This window comes from Molothrus aeneus, chromosome 4 (genome assembly GCF_037042795.1).
Source record: "Molothrus aeneus isolate 106 chromosome 4, BPBGC_Maene_1.0, whole genome shotgun sequence".
NCBI classification, from domain to species: domain Eukaryota; kingdom Metazoa; phylum Chordata; class Aves; order Passeriformes; family Icteridae; genus Molothrus; species Molothrus aeneus.
The window spans coordinates 36,795,164-36,821,373 of record NC_089649.1 but is presented as its reverse complement, the minus strand read 5'-3'; the positions used below and the strand labels follow the sequence as shown (position 1 = coordinate 36,821,373).

At 41.8% G+C, this 26,210-nt stretch overlaps 1 protein-coding gene and 1 long non-coding RNA gene across 3 annotated transcripts in view; both read right to left on the bottom strand.

Moving 5' to 3' along the window:
- GALNT7 (polypeptide N-acetylgalactosaminyltransferase 7) overlaps window positions 1-6,525 on the bottom strand; it is a 70,943-nt gene extending 64,418 nt beyond the window's left edge. For both annotated transcript variants that reach the window (XM_066548282.1, XM_066548281.1), the window contains exon 1: window positions 6,400-6,525. In XM_066548282.1, the coding sequence (XP_066404379.1) occupies window positions 6,400-6,525 (126 nt within the window). The remainder of the gene's footprint in view (window positions 1-6,399) is intronic.
- Window positions 6,526-8,856: 2,331 nt separating this feature from the next.
- Window positions 8,857-25,884, bottom strand: LOC136555533 (uncharacterized). The gene is made up of 3 exons (XR_010783503.1): window positions 25,241-25,884; window positions 12,074-12,207; window positions 8,857-9,090 (listed from the first exon to the last, which is right to left on the bottom strand). It is a non-coding gene; the product is annotated as an uncharacterized lncRNA (long non-coding RNA).
- Between the last annotated feature and the right edge of the window lie 326 nt (window positions 25,885-26,210).

The window sequence follows — 26,210 nt, the reverse complement described above, 5'->3', positions numbered from 1 at the left end:
CCCAATGAGTTTTTTGCAATAATGAAATTTACTAGCATAGAATTTCTACTATTTCAGCTTAGCCATCCATATTCACTAGCTTTAAAACTGAAAGTTAACTATTACCTAGGAGTTTCATTTAAAAGAGGAATTTATTACATGTTACTTTCAATGCCCCACTATTTGGCCCCTAAGCAGCACAAATTACCACTTCTATTTTTTCTTTTCTCCCAAAAACATAAATTACAGACTACCCAATCGATGGTGCTGATTCCAATTTCTGTGGTACTCACAGTTTATTCATTAGGAACTGCAACAGATTAATAGTTTTACCTGTGTGATCTCTAAAACAAATACAACTGCTATGTTTTTGTTGCATTATCTTACCTAAGTGTGCAGAGTAACCTTTCATCCTATGCTGAGGATGCTGCCAAATGTTCCCTGGATACCCTAGATCACTCTTCTCCTGCAACGGGATTCTTGAAAAACAAATGCCAGTCTTGGCTTAAGATCTTTGACTTTTCAGCTGTTCCGTTCTTTTACATTATTCACAAATGGTAACACTTGGGGCTAAAATTGGACAAAAGGAGTATTGTCACATACATAAAAATGGTGCAAAACTGCCCTTTGAAGAGGAGCAGACATATACATAATTAACAGTCTTGAGATAATGAGTTCTTTACCTAACTCAATACAATGGTTTTTGAATGACAAGAGAGTTAAAGAAATTTTAAATATAATTTATATATGTACACTAAATTGTAGGTATCATACAGGCTTTCTTTTTTTCCCCATTTCTACACATTATTTGCTCTGTGGTCATTGATTCTGCAACATAACTGGAAGCACTTGTCAAATTATTTCCCTTTGAATATGATAGGGATTGGGGTTTTTATACTCTCCCAAGGGTGATAGGTATTTATAAGATTTTTCAAAGAAAATTTAGATAAAAGCACATATTAAGAAAAAATATAATTTAATATCTCAAAACATTTTGCCTATTTATGTTGCTAGCAACACAAAAGATTACTGTCAGAAGTGATGGTTACTTTCTACAACAGCAATACTTTGGCTATAGCAAGCTCATTTCCTCACTGTGCACAGTCTTCAAGCCAAACTTGTTGAGCATGGAAAGTTTGCCAAGGTGTTAATTTCTGGTGAATGTCACACAAGAAGTGGTGACTTATTACAGCTCTGATTGTAGAAGGCAGTGTGGCTATATCTAGCCCTGCACCTGAATAGAGCTTTTCAAACCCAGCTGATGAATGATTGTGTTCAGCTTTCAGATAATGCCAGAGTAGCAGGACTGATGCAGTGTCCTTTGTGTTGGTGTCACTCAATTACAGAAAGGCAAACCAGTTTAAAAAGTGACCTATGTATAGATAACCAAACATAATTGGAGAGAGATTATTTTGTCATTTAATCACTTATGTACCACCATGCATCACATTTTTACCAAGTTCAGAAAGCTCACATCCCTTCACTACCGAACACTACTGCCCCTTTTACATCTGATTTTTTATCTTATTTCAATTCCTGCCTTTCCTCCTGTAATGATATCAACTGCAAATTGCTGTGTCTCAATTTCTGTTCTAAGCACACTTACTCCTTAAGGGAAAGTGAACAATTTCCTCTGGGATTTCCACACAAAGAATCTAATTTAAACCACAATAACAATTGAAATTCAGTCTGCAACTTGTCATTAGGATCTCAGTGACAATCAAGCCAAGGTATACAGGATATTAGCAGTCCTTAAAGTGGGGAAGAAGGGGTGTCACCAAAAAGCTCAGAAAATGTCCATTCAGCTTTTATTTCTTCTTATTTTTCTAAAGCTTTTGCCTCCACATCATAAATTCTCCATCTTCTATTGGCCATGTGGGAATTGTAATGTTTAAACTTGGCAGTTGGGGAAGGCCCACAGCCCCAGCTGCAAGATTATCATCTGGTTTTCTGAACTAGAGGGATGAGCTGGAATTGCCACCTGACCAGGGCACTCAGCAAAGCCTCCTGTCCCTATCCAAGGGCAAGCACTCTTCTCTTACTCTGGCAGGGCTGCCATGACATCTGGTAGCAAGGACAGCTAGCTGTCCTGGCAGGGAAATGGGAGTAGAGATGTCTAAAGTTGGGAGACTGACCCCACAAGCTCCTGTTAAGCACATCTGGTACTCAAGACATGCACACTTTCAGGGGTGGAAGGAGGAAGGGGACAGTTGTCCAACTACTCATGCACACTTTGAAAAAACCCTTGCAACATGGCCCAGAAAGTCTGAGAACTACTGATAAACAAATAAGACCTAAACAAAATCCCAGTAAATCATGCCACCTACAGACACAAAATTAAATGCCTTCAATATATGGCAAGTTCATGGGTGGCTCAGGTGTTGTGGTTATGGAAAATGCTGAATTTACTGTAATGCTTCAAATCTGAAGCACCAGGTTCCCAGATATAAGGCCAAGCAGCTAGTGCCAAATTTTCAAGAAGTTCTCCTCATTAGACCTGTGAACAGGACAGACTACAGAATTTGTGGGTTTAGCAGTCTCATCACTACATTTCTGCCTTGTGCAAGGTCAGGCACACATTTCCAGCAAATCTTTTACTACCTTACTAACCTCCCTCTGGACCCTAGGAACACACTGGACACTCCTCCTTACTGTCCTTCATATGGACAAATGAATAGGGTCATTTGTAATTGGTCAGATCTGGAGAGATAACGTTGACCTATATTGGTCAGATCTGGAGAGATAAAGTTGACAGTACATCGACTCCTTTAAATAAGCTTTCAACTTTTCAGTAACAAATCTTTCTTTACTGTTTCAGCCCATTGGTTCTGCCTGCTGTACTACCTACTCCTTGACAACAGCAGCAGCTTTAAGGCTGTACCTCTGAGGCTGATCATTAGCAACACATCTCGCTGGAGAACAACAAATACTGTAGCTGGGATCCCTACAGCAATCTTGTTACCATGAATGGCCTCAGTGGTGTGATTGGAACATGGTGTGACTCCTGAGGTGTCCTGCACAGGGCCAGGAGCTGGAACTGATGATCCTGATGGGTCCCCTCCAACTCAGCATATTCTGTGATTCTATGATTCTCAATCATTTCCTGCTGGCTCCAGAACTGTGACCTCTTGATCCAGAAGACCAGAAAGTATCAGAAAGCATCCAAAAGACACAACATAGTAATCAAATCAATGATTCTACCTAATTTTTCCTCACAGCCTTGCAATCCCTACTATCAGATAGCAGGTATCCTTACTTACACAAAAGCAGGTATCCTCACTTACACAAGCTCTTAAGACTCTGAAAACAGACCTTCATATATTTTCATTGTTTCGATTTGATTTAGATTGGAAACTGAAAGTTCTTAAGGATCAGTTCGTTTGTCTTTAGATACTTCTGATAATGCAAATGAATACTTAATCTCTCACTCCAAATCCCACAAGAACTTTTTTCTCAAATGGATTCTTGGAGGAAGTTCCAAGTGAGGTTACCCAGATTACAGTTCTGTCCTCCCAGCTTCTGCATAAGCATCAGTGAGAGTCTTCTATTGGAAAGAAAGGCACTATCTCCAGCTATGTGTAATACTGTTAATACCACTTGGTTGACATTTCCTTCCTACTTCTCCACTTTCAGTTTTGTTTTGAAAACTCTCTGCAAATTTATCATTTTTACTTTCTGAAAGACCTCTGAAATCTTTTAAATAAGTAAAAAAAAAAACAACACAATATTTGAAAGGATATTTTTTTAAAGGTTCATATTTATAACACTGAAAGATTTTCTGTATTGCCTATTGTCTGCTGCTGTGGGCAGGAAAACGTTGAAGGTTATAAACAGAAAAAAGAACAACACAGCAAATCTTTTCATCTTTGCATCTTTAATGCTTTGTTGTTATTAAAAAGTGCCCAGGGTTACACTGCAGAGAGGAAAAGGATACTGCCTGAAGTTAGCTTAAAAAGCTAAATTCTATTTTAAGCTGGTACTGTCTGACAAGGAATTTCATATTTGTTGGTTAGAGCTTTTAGCGCAAGAAAAGGGAGGAGGGTGTTGTACGGGAAGAAGATTTATCTGTCATCTTCAGCTTAACAAACTTTTGGGAAACTGACAACAAAGCAAACACACACATTTCTACAACTGAACAAAGAGTACACCACTGCATTTCTGAGAAGCAGCTACGATTAAACTCCTACTTCCCTTATGCTGAAGCTGTACCAAGGCACACACTGCTCCCAGGTGCTGCAGGGAGCACACTCCAAGATATCAGCTGCTCCTAACACGATGCAGGGTATGCAGGTCCTAACCTCTGGACATATTCCTGGGCTCAGACAGCTTCCCACTAATATGCCAGAGCACTACTAGTAGGAAACAGTCATTACTGTTTAATTCATAACCCTTACCTGAGCAGCTTCTGAGGTGGAAAGCACTCCAACCCAAAACCTGAACTCAGTAATAACAATAATGTTCCACAGAAAATGATGAAGCAGCATGTGTTACTTTCATATATATCACAAAGGCAAGTAAACAGCTGATCTAGCTAATTAATCAGATATTCTGTTTAGAGTTCATCTTTGACAGTGTTTACTTAATATAATTGTATTTGTTCTCAACAAAGACTGAATTATTTCCTGAGATGGCTGTCACAGACATTTCCTCCTCAGGTCAAGACCAGGTAATCAAGACAGAATGCTGCTTTACCAGGGGCAGGACTGTAAAAACTCTTGCAATTCCTTTACTGGTACACAAACCAGCTAAAAAAGACTTCTTAATTAGACCTCGCATGTGAATGGAAGTGAATACAAGGGTTCAGCTCAGAAGTCCCAGAGCAAAAGCCTTTAGGCTCATGAGAAAGGCAGCATGATGCATTACAGCACCCGAGTAAGTTGACACAGCACAAGCACACCGGGGCTACAATACCTCAGTGGTCACCCCAGAATGAGCACCTGAGGATGGTCACTACACAGCAATGTAAGCACAATTTTCTTCCCCCGAGATTGTCCCTTTGAATGTCTGTTCACAGTCCTTTCCTGAGCTGGAAAAGCAATTTGACCGGTTTTGATGCAAAATGTCTACTGCCTGATATTTTCTTCAGAGGTAAGCAAATAAATTCCTGAAGATTTTTCCACACACAGAAAATCCCACATTATGTCTAAAAGAAGAGATTACAGAAACTTCACCACTTAATAAACTGCTTATCTTCAAAAAAACGCTATGGCCTATTATCTCAGCAGTAACTGCCAAGATACAGCAAACTGTAACAGCTTCAGAAGACAGAGCATCTCCTGAAGGAGTCCAAAGTCATTTCCAGTTTTCAAAAACAAGTTATGTGAATTCACTTGCAGTACACAATTATCCAAAGCAGCCCACTGAGAGGTCCAAGACCATTAGTGAACATATAATAAAAGATCCCTTTTTAAGATAATCACTAGAAAATTTTATGACTTTACCAAGATTATTTTAATCTTGGCTAATCTTACTTCAAGCAGATCTCCTTAAGTCCAGTTATGTTCCTGAGCTCTAAAACATCTGGTGAAAACGGAAGAATTACTTTGACTCCTTCTAAGACCCTGGTGTCAAAGGGTCAGATTATTTTCACCTGACTTATACAAGGCCACGGCAAGACTCATACTGCAGATTTGTCTGTCTGACCTCCTGAAGCATTTCTGGAAGTTAGCTGAAGCGCTGCCCTCCTCGCATATCACCTGCGCTCCCACCATTTCGGCATGGGAGATCTGCACCACCAGCTGGGTAAATCCAGCGCCTTTTGGCTTTCCGTGCGCAGCTCTTAATTTACCTGATCGGCTGCTTCTGCTTGGCCAAACCTGCCCTTTGGTTAGCAAAGCGTCGGGAAGCCGATCCGCGGCAGCCAGGTGAGTTGGCGAGGGAACACCTGCAGCCTTTGTTGAAGCTCTGGGGGACCTTTGCGGGACTCTCACCCAGAGGACACCGACGCGGTTATTCAGGGATGGAAAACCCCCAAAGGGAAGACGATCCCACGCGTTTCGGGTGCCCAGGGCACCGGCGGCGAGGAGGTCCCGGGGACGGACGGGCCCCGGCGGGACGCTGCCCGCACCACCGCGCCGGGGGCGGGGGGGCTGCGGCGGCTCCGAGCCGGGCGGGCCGGCGCGGACCGGACCTCGGCCGGGCTCGGCCGCCCGGGGCCCCTCGGAGCACGGCGCCCCCGGGCCCCGCCGCGGCCAGCCCCAGGGCGCGCCGCCGCCCGGGCAGGGACGCCGGCTCCGGGGGCCGGATGGGGCCGGCCCCGCCGCTCCGCACTCCCCTCTCGGGCCTGCAAGGCTCCGCAGGCCGCAGCCCGGGCAGCCGCCCCCCGCCCGCCCGCAGCCGCCGCCGGTCACATCCCGGGCGGCGGCCCCGCCACCCGCTCCGGCGCGCCCGCCCCAGCGCCCGCCGCGGCCGCGCACTCACCCGCGTCCGTCCCGGGAGATCCGGCTCCTCGGCGCGGGGCGACAGCGAGGACCAGAGCAGCAGCAGCCCCAAGAAGCTGCCCGCCAGCAGCACGGCGCGCAGCAGGAAGCCCAGCTTCAGCCGCATCCTCCCGCCCGCCCTCTGCCTCCCGCCGCCGAGCACGCAGCGCCCGGCCCCGCGCACCGGCCGCCTTCCGCCCCCCGCGGCACCGCACGGCGCGGCCCCGCCGCCGCTCCCCCGCCTCCCCCGGCCGCCGCTGCTCTCCGGCAGCCGCCCGCCTGCGGAGGCTGTCCTCTCGCCGCCGCCGCACGTACAAACTTTTTTTTTCTTTTCTTCCTCCCCCCTCTTTTTTCCTCCCACCCCCGCGCCGCCCCGGTAGGCTGCGGGCTGCGCGCTGCCTCCCCGCCGGGCGCAGCGGCCGGGGTGATGCGGAGCAGGAAGTGGCCGCCGCGGGAGCCGCGCGGTTCCACGTGGCCGCCCCGCACCGGGGCGGGAGCGCCTCGCCCCGGGCCGCCGCTCGCTCCTGCCCCCGCCCCGGGTCCGCGCCGGGCGTGCGCTCCCGTGCACCTGCTCCCGCCCGGAGCGCGGCCAGCCGCGCCTGCAGCCCTCCGGGAAAGGGGGGAGCAGGGGGACACCTCGAGTGGGGTTTCGGCTTTCCCGGCTGGGTGAGCAGCGCTGCTCGGGCACCGATTTGTGAAAATTCAGGTGCAAACGTTTAACTTCAGGGGTTGTCATACAGGCGAAGGGTAAGGCCCATTAATTGTTGCGTGCAGCCTGGGCAGAGTAGAACTGCAAAGTCAACAGATTTTTCTTGGGGATAGCAGATTAAGTACAAGATTACAGAGATGCTATCAGCCCCACAGCTTGTGTGTTATTTTGTTACTAATTTTCTGCATTAAAAGTTAGGCATCCTATTTCCTCCTTTGAAGGACTGCCACACGTGCACGCATACACACACAGAAACCTGAAAAATGTAAGCTCTCCCAAAACCAGAGTGATGCAAAAACAGTACTTCCAATGTAATATTACTTTTGGTTTTTTCTGTGTATTCAGTACTATCCCCTTGCTCTGATATTTTTCCATTCTATTTCTTACATGCACTGGAGAGTATCAGATCCATGGAACTTGAACTTTCAATGATAAGGACTGCAGAAACAAAACAGGATACTACACCTTGAACAGGATAACTTTGGAGGAAAAACTGCCCACACCTAAGTGACCTTTGTAGTTGGACACACCTAGCCACAGAAGTATTTGTTTATTGATATAACTTGTGCTATAGCACTGCGTGATATCTTTTTTTTTTTTCTCATTCTGTAAGATCAAGATATGAGATGTAGACAAATGCAGCGTTTAAGGCATTAGAGCAACAGCTCTAATCCTCATAAGTGTTTGCACAGCCCTGTGACTTCCACAGGAGCACAGAGCTGTTTTCCTCAAAGCCCCCTCCCTGTGTGCAGCTGCAGCAACAACATAAATATCCCAACACAAAGATTTAGGTGACTGTTTTCAGGTAGATAGCAACATCTGCACAGGGCTGGGAGGGACTGTTAGGGTTTTTTGGATGGGAAACACACAGAGTTGAGGTGCCTGAACAGATCCCCTGGCTTGCTGAGCCCAGAAGGAAAAGGCAAGTTGGGGCTGGGAAGGTCAGTAGGCTGTCAAGGAAGTATAGAGGCATCTCTCCAACTCTTCCTGCAGTCTTTAGTGGAGACCTTACTGCAGCAAACAGTGCTCTTTCCTCATGTTGTTTCATTCTTCATTTTTGGCATCCCTTTTTAATGTCCTGTGCTGTTGCTCTCAGCACACTCAAGGAAAGTGAGAAGAAAAATAAAGTTAGATATAGCACTGCATGGAGGGTACAGCCATGGGATGTGACACTTCTCTGCTGCTGCTCCTCAGAGCTCAGAGTGGTGGGGACAGAGCCCTCTGCATGCAAGTTGATATGATGACAACTCACATTTGTAAGGCTGCCTGCTGAAACCAGATTTGGGTTTGGGGTTTTTTTTTCAGATAGAGGTGTATATTTTGCATGAAGCCATAGGCAAAGGTAAACCACACATCCATGATTTCACAGAGAGCTACACCCTTGGAAGATGATCAAGAGCTTTGTCGTTTTGGTTTTAGATAGCCGAGGTCTCGCTGTCAGTGAACTCCCCCATTAGCTATCCGAGGACAATGGCTTCTGTACCAGGAATTTTAACCCCCCCAGCGTTTGTTTTATCCCGAAAGAGAAGTAGCCGATGCCCACTGGGAGGCAGTACGGGCCAATGGACAGGGTCTTCATGCCAGCCAGCCTCTCTCTCTGCCGCAGCCACCAATGACAGCAGATTGGAGAAGGTGTCATATTTTTGTTTGACCACTCTACCTGCCTGCCCTGATTCCTCAACAGCGAGCATCTTCTACCTTTTTTCTTCTCACGCACAGGCCATGCAGTCTGACTCCAGAAGTATTAGATTAATACTGACCTTGGAAGTGTTTTATTTCAGTTGCATCCTTGTTAAGGATGTGCTGAAGTTTCAAATTCTTCACTTACAGCTCCTCCTGTGTAGTAAAATGCCTAAGAAGACCTACAGAACATATTTTCACTCTTGTAGAATTTGTATCAGCTGAGACAGAAAATTCAAATTAAATTTGGCTTTGGATTGCCTCCAGTACTATTCAAAACCACTTTTCAAAGTCTTTTACAACCTGGAGAGAAAAAGATGGAGGGTTAAACAGAGGCTTTAGTCCCACTCAGTTACAAAATGTAAGTAAATATAAATTTATATATAAAAATATAAGTATATATAAAAGAAGTACATAATATATAAATATATATATATAAACCATTATGCTATTACTATACAGGCAGTATTAAAACAAAACATAAATCTGTTATTAGGGAATTAATGAATTAATCAATCTCTGTTAGACTTATATTTAGTCATTCAAATGTTTCAAACAGACTGGCAACTGTCACAATGTTTGTATCTGTATGTGGACACCTACTGCTTGTCACATAGAAATCATATGTTCACTTCTCCATGTATGACTCCAAATAAATATGCAATGGCATTTAAGTCATTACAAAGCCTTGCTGCTCTTGAACTAGAGACCTAGGATGACCTGGAGGTGAGGTATCCGATTACCAATCCCCTAAGCCATGCAGTTGCCTTATTGCTGGGGATTTGGGGGATGGTGTCTGGAGCAGGGTCACTAGCCAATGTCAAAACCTCATACAGTTGCTCGCAGAGGAGAAGCATCTGGATGTGGGTCTACCCCTTAACTCTGTCCTGAATACCTGGCCACAAAAAACTACTCTGTTTGTTCAGAACATAATGTCTGAAAGGAAAATCCTACAGACCTTTTACCTCTCAAGGTGAAAATCATGTTTTACAAAGTTTCATAATACAACAAGCTGCTTTAAAGACTTCATTCTACATAAAACCTCACATTTTGCTCATTTGAGAGATTTCTTCTATCAACACATAGACAATCTTTCTACTTAGTGCAGACAGCACAAAACACAACTGTTTGGTTTTTTTTTTGTCATGTAAATAGGTTTGAAATTAAATATTTGAAATTAGCAATGATGTGCTGGTTTTGGCTGGGGTAGTTTATCTTCAGAGGGGCTGCTATGGGGTTACATTTTGTTTTTGTGCTGGAAAGGATAACACCAGGATGTTTTGGTTGTTGCTGCTGTTGCAGGGCTTGCCCAGGATCAAGGCCTTTCGTGCTCCTCACCCCATCCCACCAGAGAGGAGGCTGGGGGTACACAAAGCGCTGGGAGAGGACACAGCTGGGACAGCTGTCCCCCACTGATCAAAGGGATATTCCAGACCAAATGGCACTATGCTCAGTATATAAAGTGGGGGAAGAAGAAGGAAGGTATGGGGACGTTTGGAGTGATGTTGTGTTCCCAAGTCACCATTAGGCGTGATGAAGCCCAGATTTCTTGGAGATGGCTGAACACCCACCTGCCTATGGGAAGGGGTTGAATGAGTTTCTTCTTTTGCTTTGCTTGTGTGCATAGCTTTTCCTTTACTTATTTAAATGTCTTTATTTCAACCCAAAAGTTTTCCTACTTTTACCCTTCCATTTCTCACCCACATCCTGGTGGGGGTGGTGTGGTGCTTAGCTGCCAGCTGGGGTTAAACCATGACAAATGGATTCTAGACCTCAAACAGTTACACTTTCCTTAGATGTTTCCAGATATAACTACCAGCACTTCATTAAGTGCAGTATTTCCCTACATGATGTACTCTAGCCTTCATGTAACAGCAAACTTGGTCATGCTTTGATTAAAGAAAGTGTTGGAAAATGCCAGCTGGCAGAAAGTAACTTGCCTTCCTAAACAGAATACTCTCAACACAAGCAACACCTTTGCTCCAGTGAAACCTTCCAGCTCCCTGTAATCTCTTTTCCCATCCTGACCTTGCATTTAGATGGTCATCTCTGAACAAAGCCTTTGCTGTTCCTGCACTGTTACTTTGGATCTGGCCATTGACCCTTACAGAAAGCTCATGCAGTGTCTTAGCCCTACAGCACATTTATTAGTACTGCATATCGGAGTCCTGGCGTGTCCTGCTGTAATCCAACACACACCTTCCCCCTAGTTTTCATCTGCGAAGGGAGGAACTCAATGTGTGGCTGGAGCTGCCTGGCCAGATCTCCCTTACTTTATTTTAAGCTCGTTCTCCCTTCTGACACCACCCCCAGCACTGAAGGATTTGAAGACAGATTCTGGATTAATGATGTGGTCACTGCAAGGAATAATCCAAAGGGCACAGTTTGGCATACATTATGATGAATATAAAGTTATGCCCTAAATATTTACAATGTGTGTATATTTCACCTCAGAGTTGACAAAAAGGAACTGAAGTACAGGATTTTAAATTCTTCCTAATTTCTGAGACTGTTTTAAAAATACTTTAATCAAACAAGTACCTCTAGGGAGTACTTAATATATGCTGTTGCAAGTTAGATTATGATTTCTTAATCTTCACTGTTTTGTGTTCATGATCTCCAGTCTTTAGTACCATTCTTCCTGTAATTCTCAATTATCCTTCTTCTTTTAAGCCAGCAGTTTAGCCATGCATGTCCTACCAAAAATTATCCTTCAGTGTTTCAGCATTTGAATAGATGCTTTTGGCAGAGTGCTGTTCGCCTCCTTTGCTTTTCCTGTCACTTTTATGAAGAATGTGTTATGAAGTTCCTGTCATTACATTTAGCCCCCATACTCCTGTCATGCCTACTTAGTCTGTTTAATTCCTGCAGTATCACCTCTAGCTCCTCTTCTCTTTTCCCACACAGCAACAGTAAGCAAGCTCATTATTTTGTACTGGTCTGGATTCTACCAATGTCCTGAAGATTGGAATGTAAAATGATTTTTTTTCCAGCTGCCCTTTCTGATAATGAGTACCAGTCAATGCTTATGAACTACGTTGTATTATTAATACTGCTTTTGTCTAGAAAAAATTAACTTCTTTTGCACCTACAAGTCCTCAAGATATCCACACTGATGAGTGTTGACAATCCTTGACAGATTTAGATCTCATTAAAATAGTGGATGGGATGGTCTGTTACGTGGGCGTTTCATTTAAGTAGGAGAAGAAATGGGATGATTTTGAGCATGGTTTTGCCATTTAAAAAGCAATATATATATTTTAAATTACTTTTCAGAGAAACTTACCTGTATTTTGAGCCAGACAAAAGTATGAGTAGTCATATACTCAGCCCAGTCTCAGGTCTGGAAAATCTCCTTTTCCAAGGTGCCATATTTCTGAGCATTTCAAACAGAAATTAAACTTGCATCATTTCCTGAATCTAGGGCAGAGAAAATTGAAATAGGTTGCTGCAATTTCTGTTATGCTGAAAAAATGAATGTTGTAAACACCCACAATTTCAGATGCTGAGTTATTTTCCTTAAAGACTGTTAGTGGAGTTAAATTGATGAAATTGTCAGTCTGAACAAGAACCACAGTGACTTTGAGAGAAAAAATGGAAAATTTTACAACTGTAGATTAATTATATTTTTGCATTTCTTAGGAATTTTGTTATTTACCGATAAGCTGTTGACAGTTTAATAAATAACTGGCAACTTGAGTGTTATCAATTCAGTATCATTTATCAGCTATAAACCTTCAATAAGTTTGACACAACTCTTTTCAGGATATATTCTGCCATGTTGTTCAAAATTAAACAAAACCTAACTGCTGAAGATATGAAGCATTTGTAAAGCATTAGAGAAGTTAAATAAAGCCAACATGTCAAATTTGCACAAGATAAAGCCTTATGAAATTGCACTGGCAAATAAAAAAAGACACTCAAAATTGGTTACATGGAAAAGTGTGGATGTACAACAGTTACTAAATTCTAAAACAAGGCTATGTTTTTTGTTCCTTAGCTTAGTCACTGTTCCAGAAAGAGTGGCCTGCCTCATTTTACTTAAATGCATAAAAGGCCCATGAATAATTACTGGAAAACACCAGTCCAATAGATAGATTTATATATTGAATAACATTGCAGAGTTCTTCCAGGCTCTGATTTCCAAACTGGGGTCCTGGGGAATGGGAATGCTGTCTGCCACAGAGAATGATAGCAAGACTACTGCCATTAGCCATATAAAGTTTGTGGTATATATATCACAAATTGGCAACTGCAAGTTAAGGATCTTAGCAGTGAATCACAAAAGCATTCCTTTTGAAATGCAATGAATTCTTCTTTTGAAGGTTAAGAAAGCTGAGGTTTCTTAATTCTTTGCAGATTTTATAAACTGTGAGTTTGATGTTATCGGTGGTTGGAAACAAACACCACAACGCTGAGCAGCCTCTTTTCTTAGTAAGCTGCCATTTGGAGAGAAATTCTCAAACAGTAGATTATTCCTATTATGTATGGTCTGACACCAAGTTGTATTGATTAGTAATTCAATGAAATGATTCTGTTATAAAAGGCATGTTTTGTGGGAATTGCAGGCAATAGCAGCTGTTGTATCATAACACTGCACGCATTCAAGTCTTCTACTAAATAGAACCATAATGAAATAGATTTCATAAGGGCTTTAGCACACCATGTAGTGCAGAATTCTGGGGAAGTTTTCCCTTTTCTCAGGTTCAAAGCTCCAGACAGATATCCCTACTTGGTATGAATTAAATGATTTCTAACCTTTATAGCTTTAGCTCAGGTATCAATGTAGATAATTTTTTCAATTTTTTTTAATATGTTTTCCATCTTTTTCCCAAACTGAGAGCTCAACAAAAACAAACAAACAAAAAACAACAAAAAACCAACCAAAAAATCCAACAAAAATGTCCCCCTGCAAATAAACCCAAACAAACTCAACTCTCCAAAAAACCCTCAACCCGACCAACTTTAGAGAAAAAATTATTAGACATGTCAAAAAGACATTGAAATGAAAGTGAAGAATTGTAATAAAGTCATCATCCTGGCAAGCCAAACTCCACTGCTTTTCAGTCACTCATGACAAGAAAGAGGGATAATGGCAGGATCTCATCCATCTTCAAATACTGCAGGTTTCCAGTTCTCTCAGCTCACTGCCACTCACTCCCCTTTTTCTAATGTATACCAGAATGCTGGTTTTGGCTGGGATGGAGTTAATTCTCTTCCCAGTAGCTGGCATGGGCTGTGTTTTGGGTTTGTGCTGAACACAGGGCTGATAATGGGGAGATGTTTTTGTTATTTCTGAGCAGGGGTTGCACAGAGCCAAGGCCTTTTCTGCTTTTCATCCTGCCATGCTGGGGAGGAGACAGCCAGGACAGGTGACCCAAACTGACCTCCAGACCATATGGCATCATGCTCAGTATATAAAGTGGGGGAAGAGGGAGAAAGGGAGGTACATTTGGAGTGATGGTGTTTGTCTTCCCAAGTCACCATTAGATGTGAGGGAGTCCTGCTCTCCTGGAGACGGCTGAGCAGCTGCCTGCCCATGAGAAGCAGTGAATTCATTCCTTGTTTTGCTTTGTTTGTGTGCTTGGCTTTTGCTTTCCCCCTTAAACTGTTTTTATCTTTTTTATTATTTTGTCCACGAATTCTCTGGCTTTTACCTTTCTGATTCTCTCCCTGATCTCACTGGTGGGGAAGTGAGTGAGCAGCTGTGTGGGGCTTGGCTGCTGGCTGGGGTGAATTGAAGACAAAATGCAATGATCTAAAAACTAGTTGGCTGAGTAGTCAAATTAAAAACTTTTCTAAATTCCCAGGTGTGTGCAATTAGCTAGAAGCAGATCTCTAGACTGTACTTCTATTTTTACTCTGGCTTAGATGAATCTTTGTTCTGAGTAGTTTGATCAAATCAGGGACATTCCTTAGGTTTAGATGTTAGAGTTTACAGAGTAAGTGGGAAAAGGTTGATTTACAGTTTTGTCCTTAAGAAAAAAATTACTTGTTTCAACTTGAAAAGTATCTTTATAGAGCAGAAGACTAATCCAATTAAAGTTATTTGAAATTAAACTGAAGAATCACTGATTTATTCCTATTCACTGATCCTTTGAATAATGAAAGCTGCTCCTGTAAACCTTAGGCTGAAGTGAAGTTTATTTCGTTCCTGATTTACTATCAACAACTCTGACATTTGTGTATATCTCAAAATGAACACAGCATCTGTGTAATTAATTGTTTTTTTCTTTTTCCCTCCAAAAGTGCTTTGGGACAAAGAAGAAATGATAGGAAAACTTCATACTCAATAAATATTGAATTGAATAAAATATGGTGATTTACTGCAGGACTTTTGTAGACTGTTAGCTAACTGCTTGAAAAAAGTGGATACTTCTTAGTAACCTCCAAGATACAGAAGTGAATGTCTTCAAAACATTTTATATTTAAATAAGCGGACTTAAATATGAGTAAAAATGAGTGTAACAATTTGCTTCTCTTTGAGGTTTATATCCAAACAGTCTCTCCAAACTTGCCCTGCTAAGTCTTTGGTGTCAGGGCTGATTAGAAGAAAGCAGGAGATAGAGGCACTGTTCCTCCCAACATTTAGGTCAGCTCTGGTACTCTCTCGTGTGTATCTAGGCCACGTCTAATTAATCCCAGAATATTCCATCACTGTTGGATTACCTCTGTCAACTTCTCCCTCAGAAACCTGGCAGCAAAGATTTTACCTTAGGTGAAGATTTTCCCTTTTCTAAAGGCAAATGGGAGTGGTTTCTTTCATTGTATAATTACATAATGTTTATGCAACAATTTACAGAGCCCTTAGGATGTGAAGTAGTAGAGGCGAATAGCTGCACTTGAAGTTACTGGAATGTTGCCACATTTAAACAGAGCCAAGATTTCAGCCCCAGTTGTTTTAAGGATGAAATTTACCAGCCTTCTCATCTCCGAGTTTGAATCCGCTATTCAAAAGAATCACATACTTTTTCCTTTTTCCAAGCCAAATGTGAATACAAAGTGCTTAATCAAACTAAGATCAGAAAAGACCAAAGATCTAAAAACACAATAAAAATTCCACCTAAAAGCCTACTGGACATCAGCAAAAGTTAAGGAACTAAATTGTATTTTTGCACTTGAAGCTGCAGCCTGCCATGGTCACTACTAGAATTACATAAACAGTTTGCAAAGACACATAACAGCTCTGGGAGGTGCTTAAATCAAGACCAGCCAACACTGTGGAGCAGTGGACATGCAAGTGGTGGCTGCTGAAAAATAACCCAGAGCACTTCCTGAACTAAGGACACACTGCACCCATGTTCTGTGTATCACCATAGTGAAGCACAGAATCACAGCACTAAAAACAGACTGTTAATTAGCAATGCAAAATTTAGATGCAATTATGCAAGGTGCTGGCTGTCTCAAGCAGTGCCACATTTGTATAATGAGGGTGAAAAGTATCGTGACTTTTGGAATCAATGCTCAGTAAACATGCATTCATCTATGCAAAGAGCCAGTGGAATTTTTCTTATACCTGATGGTAAAGTACTACATGACAAGACAACTTACTAGTTGCAGAACAAGAAATACCTGCTATTGGATATGTATTAATATGAACTTTAAAACACAGGCAAAGAACAGCATAGGCATTTCTGCAGTGGGTGGGGTATGTTTTTAAACTACACCCTCCACTGCTCAAATTATGTCCTTGCAATCTCCTTTAGTTAAACATCAAAAGGATTTTCAGTGCATTTTGTACAGGATTGTTGTCAAGACCTTCATTTAAATGCTTCTATTGATACCTTCAGGATTATGTAATATTAAAAATGTAAATAAGATGCAGATTTGTCACATACTCATTTTCCTTTCCTATGTAAGTTGATTACTAAAGCAGGAAATGCTATTCATAAATGCTCATTACTTACACACTAAAAAATCCATATAGCAAAACTTCATTTTTTTAAACATCTCTAGAAAAATAGTCAGATCAGTATCAGTCATGAGTTTTGCCTGAGTTAAGATTTACCTGCCCTCCACATGTGCAGTTGTGGGTCATTGACATACTTAGTACCTGTGTTTGAGAAGTCATCTTAAGTTTTATCTCATATTAGAAGGAGGAAGGCAGATTTTCTAGACATAGGGTGAGTGCACCTGCAGCAAAAGTACAATAGGTGTATTGCAATCCATAGCCAATGCAGTGAAATTGCTAAATCCTGCTGTCTTGCATTTAATGTCTTAGCCTGAACACACAGATAGGTAAAAAAATATTGTCATTTTGACAGGTGAAAAATTTACACTGGCTGGTGATATGATATTAAAACCACCCCGGCTTAGTGTAAGCTCTCCCAAGTCACATTTCTCTTTCACCAAGGTCCCCTACTATGATGCTGGACTTCACCGGAGGAGAAGGACTCACATCTTTTTTGTCATGGCCCAAATTTCTGGCTGTATCTAAGAGTCCTTTAAGCATATGTGGCTCTGCCTGAATTTTGGTCATGCAGCTCAACTCAGAGCATGAGGATGAACTAGATTTCTACTGGTGTTTTTAACTGTGACAAGCTTCCTGATGCTACGCATTAAGTAAGATACCAAAATAAGCTTGATGATGTGGGACAGTTACCATTATTGAGAGATTATAGCATCTTTGTCCTTTTGCTTTGGAGATGTACCCCTTCTTTTGCTTCATCACCCAGTTCAGACTCTGTACAAACTGTGCTTTAGTGGTGGTTGCAAGATGAAGACCCAAAAATGCTTTCTAATCTTGTAATTCCCCATCATGTACAATGCCCACTAGACTACTAAATTTTCACCATCTTTTTTTTGTGACCAGCATCTCAAACTCGGCCTTAAGTAGAAGAGCAAAAGTTACAGTTGTTAGAGTTCTTTATAGTCTTCATGATAGCATCTTGATGAGAGAGAAAGGTGTGCTATTTGTCTGGATTCTACAGGGTCTAAACGCTATTGGAACGCTATTGCCCTGTTTGAAGCAGAAAAACATGAAGTTGTTATTCAAGAAGCGTATCAGTCATGTTGATTTAAAAGTGCCCCACATTCAAGAATGTGGATTTTAGACTCAGCTAGGCATACTTTTCCTTGTAACACCTACGGAAGTTAATTAAACTTTGCAATCCAGACAGAGATGCACTATTAGCTTAGACAAGAATGATAAATAACTTGCACTTTCTGAGAGAATAAGTACATATAGTACATGTAAAATGTACGCTATTATTTTAAAAAGAGCTTTTAAGTTTTTATAAGTGCCTGCATGACTTGCATCGTTGTTGAAAAATTAAAACAGTTCATTGTAAGCCTTGAATGCTGGAAATTGCTTCATATCATAATAGCATCTTCTCTGACCATTCAAAGCTTTCACCTAGTTCTTCCTTTGCTTTTACTGCCCTTTTGTTAGTCTGCCATTCTTTCCACTCCCTCAAAAAAAAAAAAAAAAGATTGTTTTATATATTATGAATTCCTCATTAGGTTCCTGATACCAGCATTCCAGTTTCCTGCTCAATTATCTGGGTACAGTTAAATGATTCTCTCCATTCAACTATCCACAATAATTGCCAGTAGGAAGACAAGTGCTTCACCATGCACCATGGTGCATGGAAAGGACCAGCAATAGCATCAGCATTTACACCTATTACACAGACTAAGATAAAGCCAGATCTTTCTAAAGCTGGTGTCACAGCCTTCTCCCTGCTATTTGCAGATATAGGAGGAACTTCTCACAGTGACCAAACAAGTGTCCAGCACTTTGGGTGGTACCAGTCTGTTGCTGATGAAACCTGAGACCTGGCATAAAACGCAAACAACAGGCAGAATCACTCAGCAAATGGACGTCATGGTTCAAGAGCTTCTGACAATCAAAGTCCTCAACAAATACTGGCACCCTGCCTAAGTTTATGACATTGATGTTCCTCAGCTCTCCATAACAGCACATGCCTTCTTTACGCCAATCCTTGTATTGTGCACCAAAACCTGAGCTCTAAAGAAGCAGCAGAAAATGAAGCTAACAAATCTTCATGTAGTCATCTGAACACACCCAACTTTCCACCAAGTCTAAGCTCAGGGGTTCTGGGGATAAGCATCCTCATAAGCTTTGAGCCAAGCTAAAAATAAAGGATACAGGTTCTCTTCTCTTTTGCCATAATAAAGGCCTGGTGTCTATTGTTGGTTACCTCAGATCTGAAGCTGTCCTGTCCAACTTCTAAAATAAAGAACATCATTATGTAAATTGATCTGTACAGAAATCCTCAGCAGATCCGTCTGGTTTTCTTCACTCTCCTGTGATGTTGCGTTTCAAATTCAATACATTATTTTATGCATCTTGCTGACAATGTTTATTTTTAAGAGCATGAAACTCTCAGTGCTCATCTATTCTTCCTTAATGCTGACAGTGCTCTGAACATGGCACTGGCTCTCTGAAGCAAGGCAAATGAAATAGGAGCCATCTTAGAAATGGTTCTGCTTAACATCAGGACAGAGATTACCTTGCATTCTGGTTTTGAGATTTCAGTATGCAAAATGCAAAAGGATCCTAGGAGTTCTGCAGGCTTAGCAAGGAGTACAAAGTTTGGGTACTGTTATGCTGACCTGGTTCAGCTCTTTCTTTATCTTTCTCTGTTGTCTTTTTGCTTAATACACTGTCTATTGTATATCCTTGTCCTGTGTTTGCTCAATTGCCTAGCACAGGCCAGTCCAGGCTCTTATTAGAGCACCTACAGGATGGGGCATGTATTTGCATGTCTCTTAATCCTGGAAGAAACTGAGACCTCAGGCAGGCACACATGTGCACACGCAACCTACTTATCCAGGATTTCAATATGTTTTCTATAGATACAGAACCCCCGCAGGAATTTCAAAAGGTGTATCTGCACTAATTAGAATCCGTATCATTTGCGTGCCAGAGCTTTACTCATCACCTCAAATTGCCCTCATCCACCCCAATTTTAGCATTCATATCATCCTGCTTTGTTGTGAAGACATTTGAAAATGAGTTTCAAGCTCACAATCCATCTCTAAAGCAGTAATGAATCCTGTGACATTTTTTTTTTCAATAAACCAGCTTGCATAGCAAGTCACAGCTTTTATTACTGTTAAATTTCTTAATTCTGTAAGACTCCTGAGGCTGAAATACCTGCAGCTGTTCAGGACCATTGACTAGGTATTTAATCTCTGAGAGTATAAGAACCTTTTGTGCATCAAATTCTGCATACTGCTTTTTGGGTAGTATTTTAATAAGCTTTCATCACTATTTTTGCCCAATCATTCTTAAGGTCCACAGGCTAGATGCTGAGTATGTATAAATCATGCAGCTCGAAGTACATCAAAGCAACTATATTCATTTGTGCCAGGATTTGGCCTCTTACTTCCAGTTTTACCATGCTTTTCTTTAACTAATCTTGTGCCTTAACCACATCCACTTCCTACTGTATTCCTCTCAATCCCTTTCAATTACCTCCTTCTTTACTTATAACACCCCTCCCCCAATTATTTCCTTGTAAATCCTTTTAAATCCTAATTTTTCTTCTCCTTCTTTCCTTTTTTTTAAAATTTAAAATTAGCTAATTGTTAGAAGCATTTGTAACTCTGAAATCATATTTCTGAATGCATTGTGGTATGTTGACTCTAAGGGCTAAAGTTTCTAAGCAGCTTTCAGAATAATGAGATTTGTGGGCATGACTCCCTTGCACTGCTATAAAGATTTACTCTTTAGAGTTTAAAGATTTTTAAAAAATCAGTTTCTTTGTGCTGCTGACTTGTAAACACTGTGCTTGGAGCATGGATCCTTTACAGCAGAGTTAGCCTTTTCTCTTTCAAGTTACTTATTGTGCTTGAGGAGCTTGTGAACATCTACCCTTAACTTTAAAACCCGAGGGTGTGTCATTCTTAGCAGCAGCTGATACACGCTGCAGTTTTTGTCCAATTTGCCTCCACTCTGCACTTAGCATTTGTGTGCATAAAATATTTGCATTACACATTTCTTTAACAGGCAACTCATTCTCGTTCTTTGCCTGACCACATTTCCACTGATAAGTGGCAGCAACTTGTAGATATCTTATGGAAAATCTCAGTCCAGTCAAAAATGGTAAACTCATGGGCCACATTTCTCAGGTTAGCAATACCCAAAATGTCAATCTAAGATGCTTGGTTTTGCAGACAACTGTTCCTGACATTTCATAGTCCGTGATACTCTCTATTATTATTTCCCATCAAACTGCCTGACAGTACCTCACATGCAACTACTGCCTGCAGTCTGCCTGACCTGGCGGTTTGGGCTGGGTTTGCTGGGTCTAACCTCGGATACCTTTGTTTGCCCTCGCAGTGATGCTGCAGCACAGCAATATCAGCGTGCCGAAAGGGTGAGGTGGCTTCACCGATTGCACCGGCTGGTGCTCGAGTGTTTGCATTGCCTCAGGCCAGCCCGGCACTCCTGCACCACACCCGCGGCTGTGTGTGCTCTCCATGGGTGCTGAGGGACATTTGTCAACCTGAAATCCAACTTCCTGATGCAATCCAGGATGCAGCCACGTATTACTGCTTTTTTTCCTTCCTTCACCTCCCCTGGCACAATGAAACCACATCTCATTCTGCTACTGTCTTCTGAGCTAGTCAAAGTATGTGTTGAAGCCCCTTTCACACTAAAAATGCATATTGTGCTACTGCTTCCTCAATATATCACCAGATTTTGAATGCCATGGTTTTGCCCCATCAGCAGCTTTTCAATTTGCCGATGCCATTCATCATATTACAAAGCACTGGAGAATAAGAATGCTATGGAAGCCTCCTGGAAGGGAGGGAAGAGGGAAAAAAAAAAAGCTATCTAGTACACATAGAGTTTTTCACACATGGCCTCATCTCCCTTTCACTTTCCTCAGGAAGTATGTGATAGTCACTTCACCATGACCCTGTTATCATAAAGTTATACATATGCCTAAGTAATTTGATAAGCAAGGTATTAAGGCTTGTGCTGTGTCTGTCATGCTGCCCAAAGCTGCATAAGTATATTGACTTTTCCATAATTAAAACAGCAATATCCATTCATTGGAATTAACTGTTTGCTGAAGAAAAACATAACCAGAACTGTTAGGCACAGACTTTTACAGACCCTGGAAAATGTTAAGGTTACAAGAATAACATGCATAGACATGAAAAGCTGAAAGACAGATAGAAAGGCGAAGAATTAAAAAATAAGTTAAGAACTGTTGAATATTTCCACACATTAAAGTGTTTAGAAGGCTTCATTCTTATCTATTCCTTGTACCAACTATGCTTTTATACTTCTTTTTAAAACCCTTTACATCTTAGTAATACAACTGTCACACCAAGCATTTGTAGGTATCTTAAAGTGTTTTAATTTTGAAGAAAAAAATTTTCCTGCATTCAGAATCACCTCCTTATTTAGCATGCACTGGGAGTAGAGAAGGTTGCAGTACTGATAATGTGTCTGAATCCTCAATACATTTCTCATCCAGTACCTTTTAGCTCATCCCCTTTAAATACAGAGAGTTTGGGGAGGGGTATGGTGGTGGCATCTTTTTTTTTTTTTTTGCTTCATTTTGCTGCCCAGTGATGTGACTTGGCATGGCTGCTTTAGGGGAGGCAAAGGAAAGGTGACTGGAGTCAGGCTTTTGTTCCTTGGCCAGCACAATGTTTCGGGTCAGTGAGCCAGGCTGCCTTTGCTGCTGTGCATTCACCTTCTTCCCAGTATTAACCCCAGCAGCTTTAATACACTTTTCCTGGGGACAAAAAATGCTTTTCTTCCCAACATAGTTGTTGTCAGATCTAGTTTTTACAGGTTTAAGGAAATGCTTTAAGCAGGTAAGAGTGAACTCCTGCATTCACATAGAGCCTTAAGCATGAAAGGGTGCTGAAAGAATTGCAACTTTTTAAAAAGCTTTTTACTCAGAAGGTGATCCTGCCTGGATCTGGTAAATTGATCCAATGGTTCCTACAACTCCAGGATGTCTCAAAGGGTGGGACCAAGCTGTGTCTGAGAACCCCAGATAACAAGCACTCCCAAAAGCAGTGTGCTGTGTTTTATACCTACTCTGCCAAGTGCTGGACTGGGACAGCACAGAACAGGAGCCAAAGATATTTTCTGCTTTTTGTGCCAGCTCTTGCAATTCTGGGGCTTTTTCCTTAAGGCCTCAGTCCTTACAGCCTTGTAAATAAATTCTAGCTTTGACAACTGAAGAAAACCACAATCTTCCCATCCTTGCTTCCCAAGCCCTGTCACCCTCTAGTTCCCTCGTAAAACCATGCAAAGTGCTTAAATAGCCCTAAAGGCAATTAAAACACATTAAAAATATGCTTTATGAGATAAACCGGAAGTTTTGTATGCTCACCATTGGCAAACTATTTTGTCTTTTCAGCTTCAGACTTGTGCCTCTTTCTCTTCCTTTGAGGATGAAGGGTTTCCCAGGGTTTTTAAAGAACTCTGGTGACCTTTTCTGGACTCAGCTAGCTTTTTCAGCAGGCAGCACTTCTGTTGCCATGGCAGTGGGAGCCAGAGCCCCAGTGCTAGTCTGGGGGATTTCTTCTGAGGCATCATTGCCACAAGTAATAGAGCAATTAGGTGAGATGCTGCCTGGGTTTTCTGATATGGCTTATTTTGCTACAGATAGGTAGCTATGGCATTTATGAAGCAAATTACTTCTTCGTGAATTTTGTCATGCAAAAGGTCCACTTAGGGACCTCTTCTATACTTAACTTCACTGTGGCTTGAGAATATGTGCTTCAAAACAGTGAGTGGTGGTGCACCCTGTAAGGGGAGTTACAGCAGCTCCATCTTTTTGGGGAGAAGCCAAGTGCCAATAGGCATTCTCCTTGTAAAGGGTATTTAATTAAGAACTAGCAGACTACTTGCCCCCCTCCACATGAGCAGCTGCTGTTCACAGTCAGAGTCACAAACCACCCTGCTCTGCAGGGCCACAGAACTTTCACTGGGGCTTTGCGGATGGGAACATCTCCAGGCAAGTAAGCTCATATTTGACCCTTGCACACAGCGGTCACCATTATGATCAGTAAACCTTAGAGAGAGGCCTGCAACCCATTTCTGTGACCAGATGCACTCTAATGACAGCAGTACAAAATTCCCCTGTGCCAGTTCACTCAGCTCACAGGACACAAAAGGACCAAGAATCTGCCCCAGGGCTATGCACCGACTGCATTCTTCCTAGCCTTCCTATGCTCCCTGCTCATATCTCCCCTCACTTCTCCATAATATTTGGAAAAATAGGTGCTCTGTGGAGGTATTTTTTGATTCTTTTTTCTCCTCTGGTCAACTGATTAGATCATATGTTTGGGTTTTTTGAGTTTTTTCAAGAAAACCAGAGAAAGACAGGGACCAAGATCCATTCTCAGTGAAAATGTTCTTCTTTGTTGAATGTTACCAAATGGTGTAAGATCACTAAACTAACAAAGAGGTTAGGTTTTGTACATTGCTTAAAAGTAGAACACTTATGAACTTATATTGGTTCTCCCCAGAAAAGCAAATAAAGACTATGATCTAGTTAAAAAAAAAATCTAAAAAACCTCCACAAGAAGATAGACACACCTCACATGCCACATGCTATAAAAACTCAGATCTAAATCACTACTGCTTATCACAGAATAAAAATCCAAAGATCCTTTTACTTACAGAAAACTACTTAGCACACAAATAAAAACCTTCATTTAAAAAACGATGTAATCTTTAAATGCATACACAAATTGCTGTTAAATAGTCTGTAAACTGCTGCTCTTCTGGGCAGAGTAAATATTTTGTGATATACTGCTGTCTCTTAATCTGAAATGCAAACTGTTTTCTTTATTACTGATATAATAATGCCTTTTTTAAAAGATGAGCTGCAATATTTGTGTTAAGTCACCACTGTGCTCAGACACCAAGTAAAGAATATTCCAGCAGGCAAATAATAGAGAAATATTTAGTTCCCCTTCTTCAAACATATGCTTTAGAAGGGAAATAGTTTTGCTTGATGGAAGCTCTCAGGGGAACTGGAAACATAGACCTTATTCATGAGTAGACTTTCCTTAATTTCATCTCATATGCATTGCCAAGACTCTTCTCAGAATTACCACAGCTCCAGTCTTTAGGTGTAAGCTAGCTGAAGATTATCTCAGTAACGGGTCAGGTGAAGATCTAATGCAAGAGAAAGGTTTTTTTCTCATGGAACAGAAATTCAGCAATACTCCCTATACTAAAAGTAGCTGTCACACAGGACATGATATTTATTGTTGCTGTTTTTAATTTACTGGAAATTAGGACGTAGCAGCTCCTAAACCAACAGACACATTTCTTAACAGAAAAGCTGTGCCGCCCCACCTTCCCCTCCCAAAAGCTGCAATCTCAGGAAGAGTTAAATTGACAGTTCTTACTCTCAGGTCTGCAACTGCAAATGACCTCATGAGCTCCCTTCTGATACTGCCACTTGACTTGCCAACATCAAGAAGTTTAATCACTGACCTGATTTTTGGTTGGTGTGGTCTCATGTCAGTTGTGTGTCCCAGTCCTTGAGGAGTCGGGTCAAACCTTCTTAAGGAGCCACAAATGTGGGTTTCTTGTCACAAACATGGAGAAGGCTCAGCTGGTCACTAAGGAGGAGGTACAAACAAGACCCTGAGTGAAAGAGCTGAAAAAACCCCAACCCTGAGCATGTACTTGTAAAAGCTTTATATAAATCCCTGACATGGTCTGTTGCTATGTGGGACTGATGAGGAGCTGGCAGTTCCAGCCCCTGATTGCAGTCTCCTGTGCTGGTGGTGCCTGCATGGACCCTCCTGGGTCACCTGAAGCATGTGGGGTGGCTTTGGGAGGCACTTCAGGGGGATGCCTATGATGGCTGGTTTCCTGCTCTCCATCAGAGTTCTGGGAAGCACTGAGGAGATGACAATAACCAAGTAATCCAGACAAAGTGCACATCTTCTCCTCTAGTTCAGGCAGTTGCTACAGAGCCAACCTCTGTGGCAAAGGGCTGTGAGGGATTAGTCTGCAGGTGCTACTACAAGGGGGTTAGTCCTCCCTTGCTGCACTTTCTGAACTCTTCTCACTTCTCTAATTGTTAGGAGACACTATCCTTCTACTTACCAGTTTTGCTTCTCCCTGCCAGAATAAAAGTTTACCCTGGCATTTCCTTGAAGTAGAAGCTTATCAGTTCTAAATCAGGAGGCATGTTTAATTAAAACAGTGGTGAATGTCACTTGAGAATCACTTAGGCAGAAGAAAAAAACACTTAAAAACCCCTGTGTTTTTCCCCCTCATATTAAAAGGAAAAAAAAAAAAAAGCTAATTAGTGCAATCATCCAAATACAAACATGCCACCAGACACCCTCTTCTGCATCTACTCACCAAGGCTTCCAGCTGAAGAAGTCACTACAATTTTCCTTCAAAAATCAGAGGGCAGATACTGGTGCTGACCAGGAGTGCAGACACATCT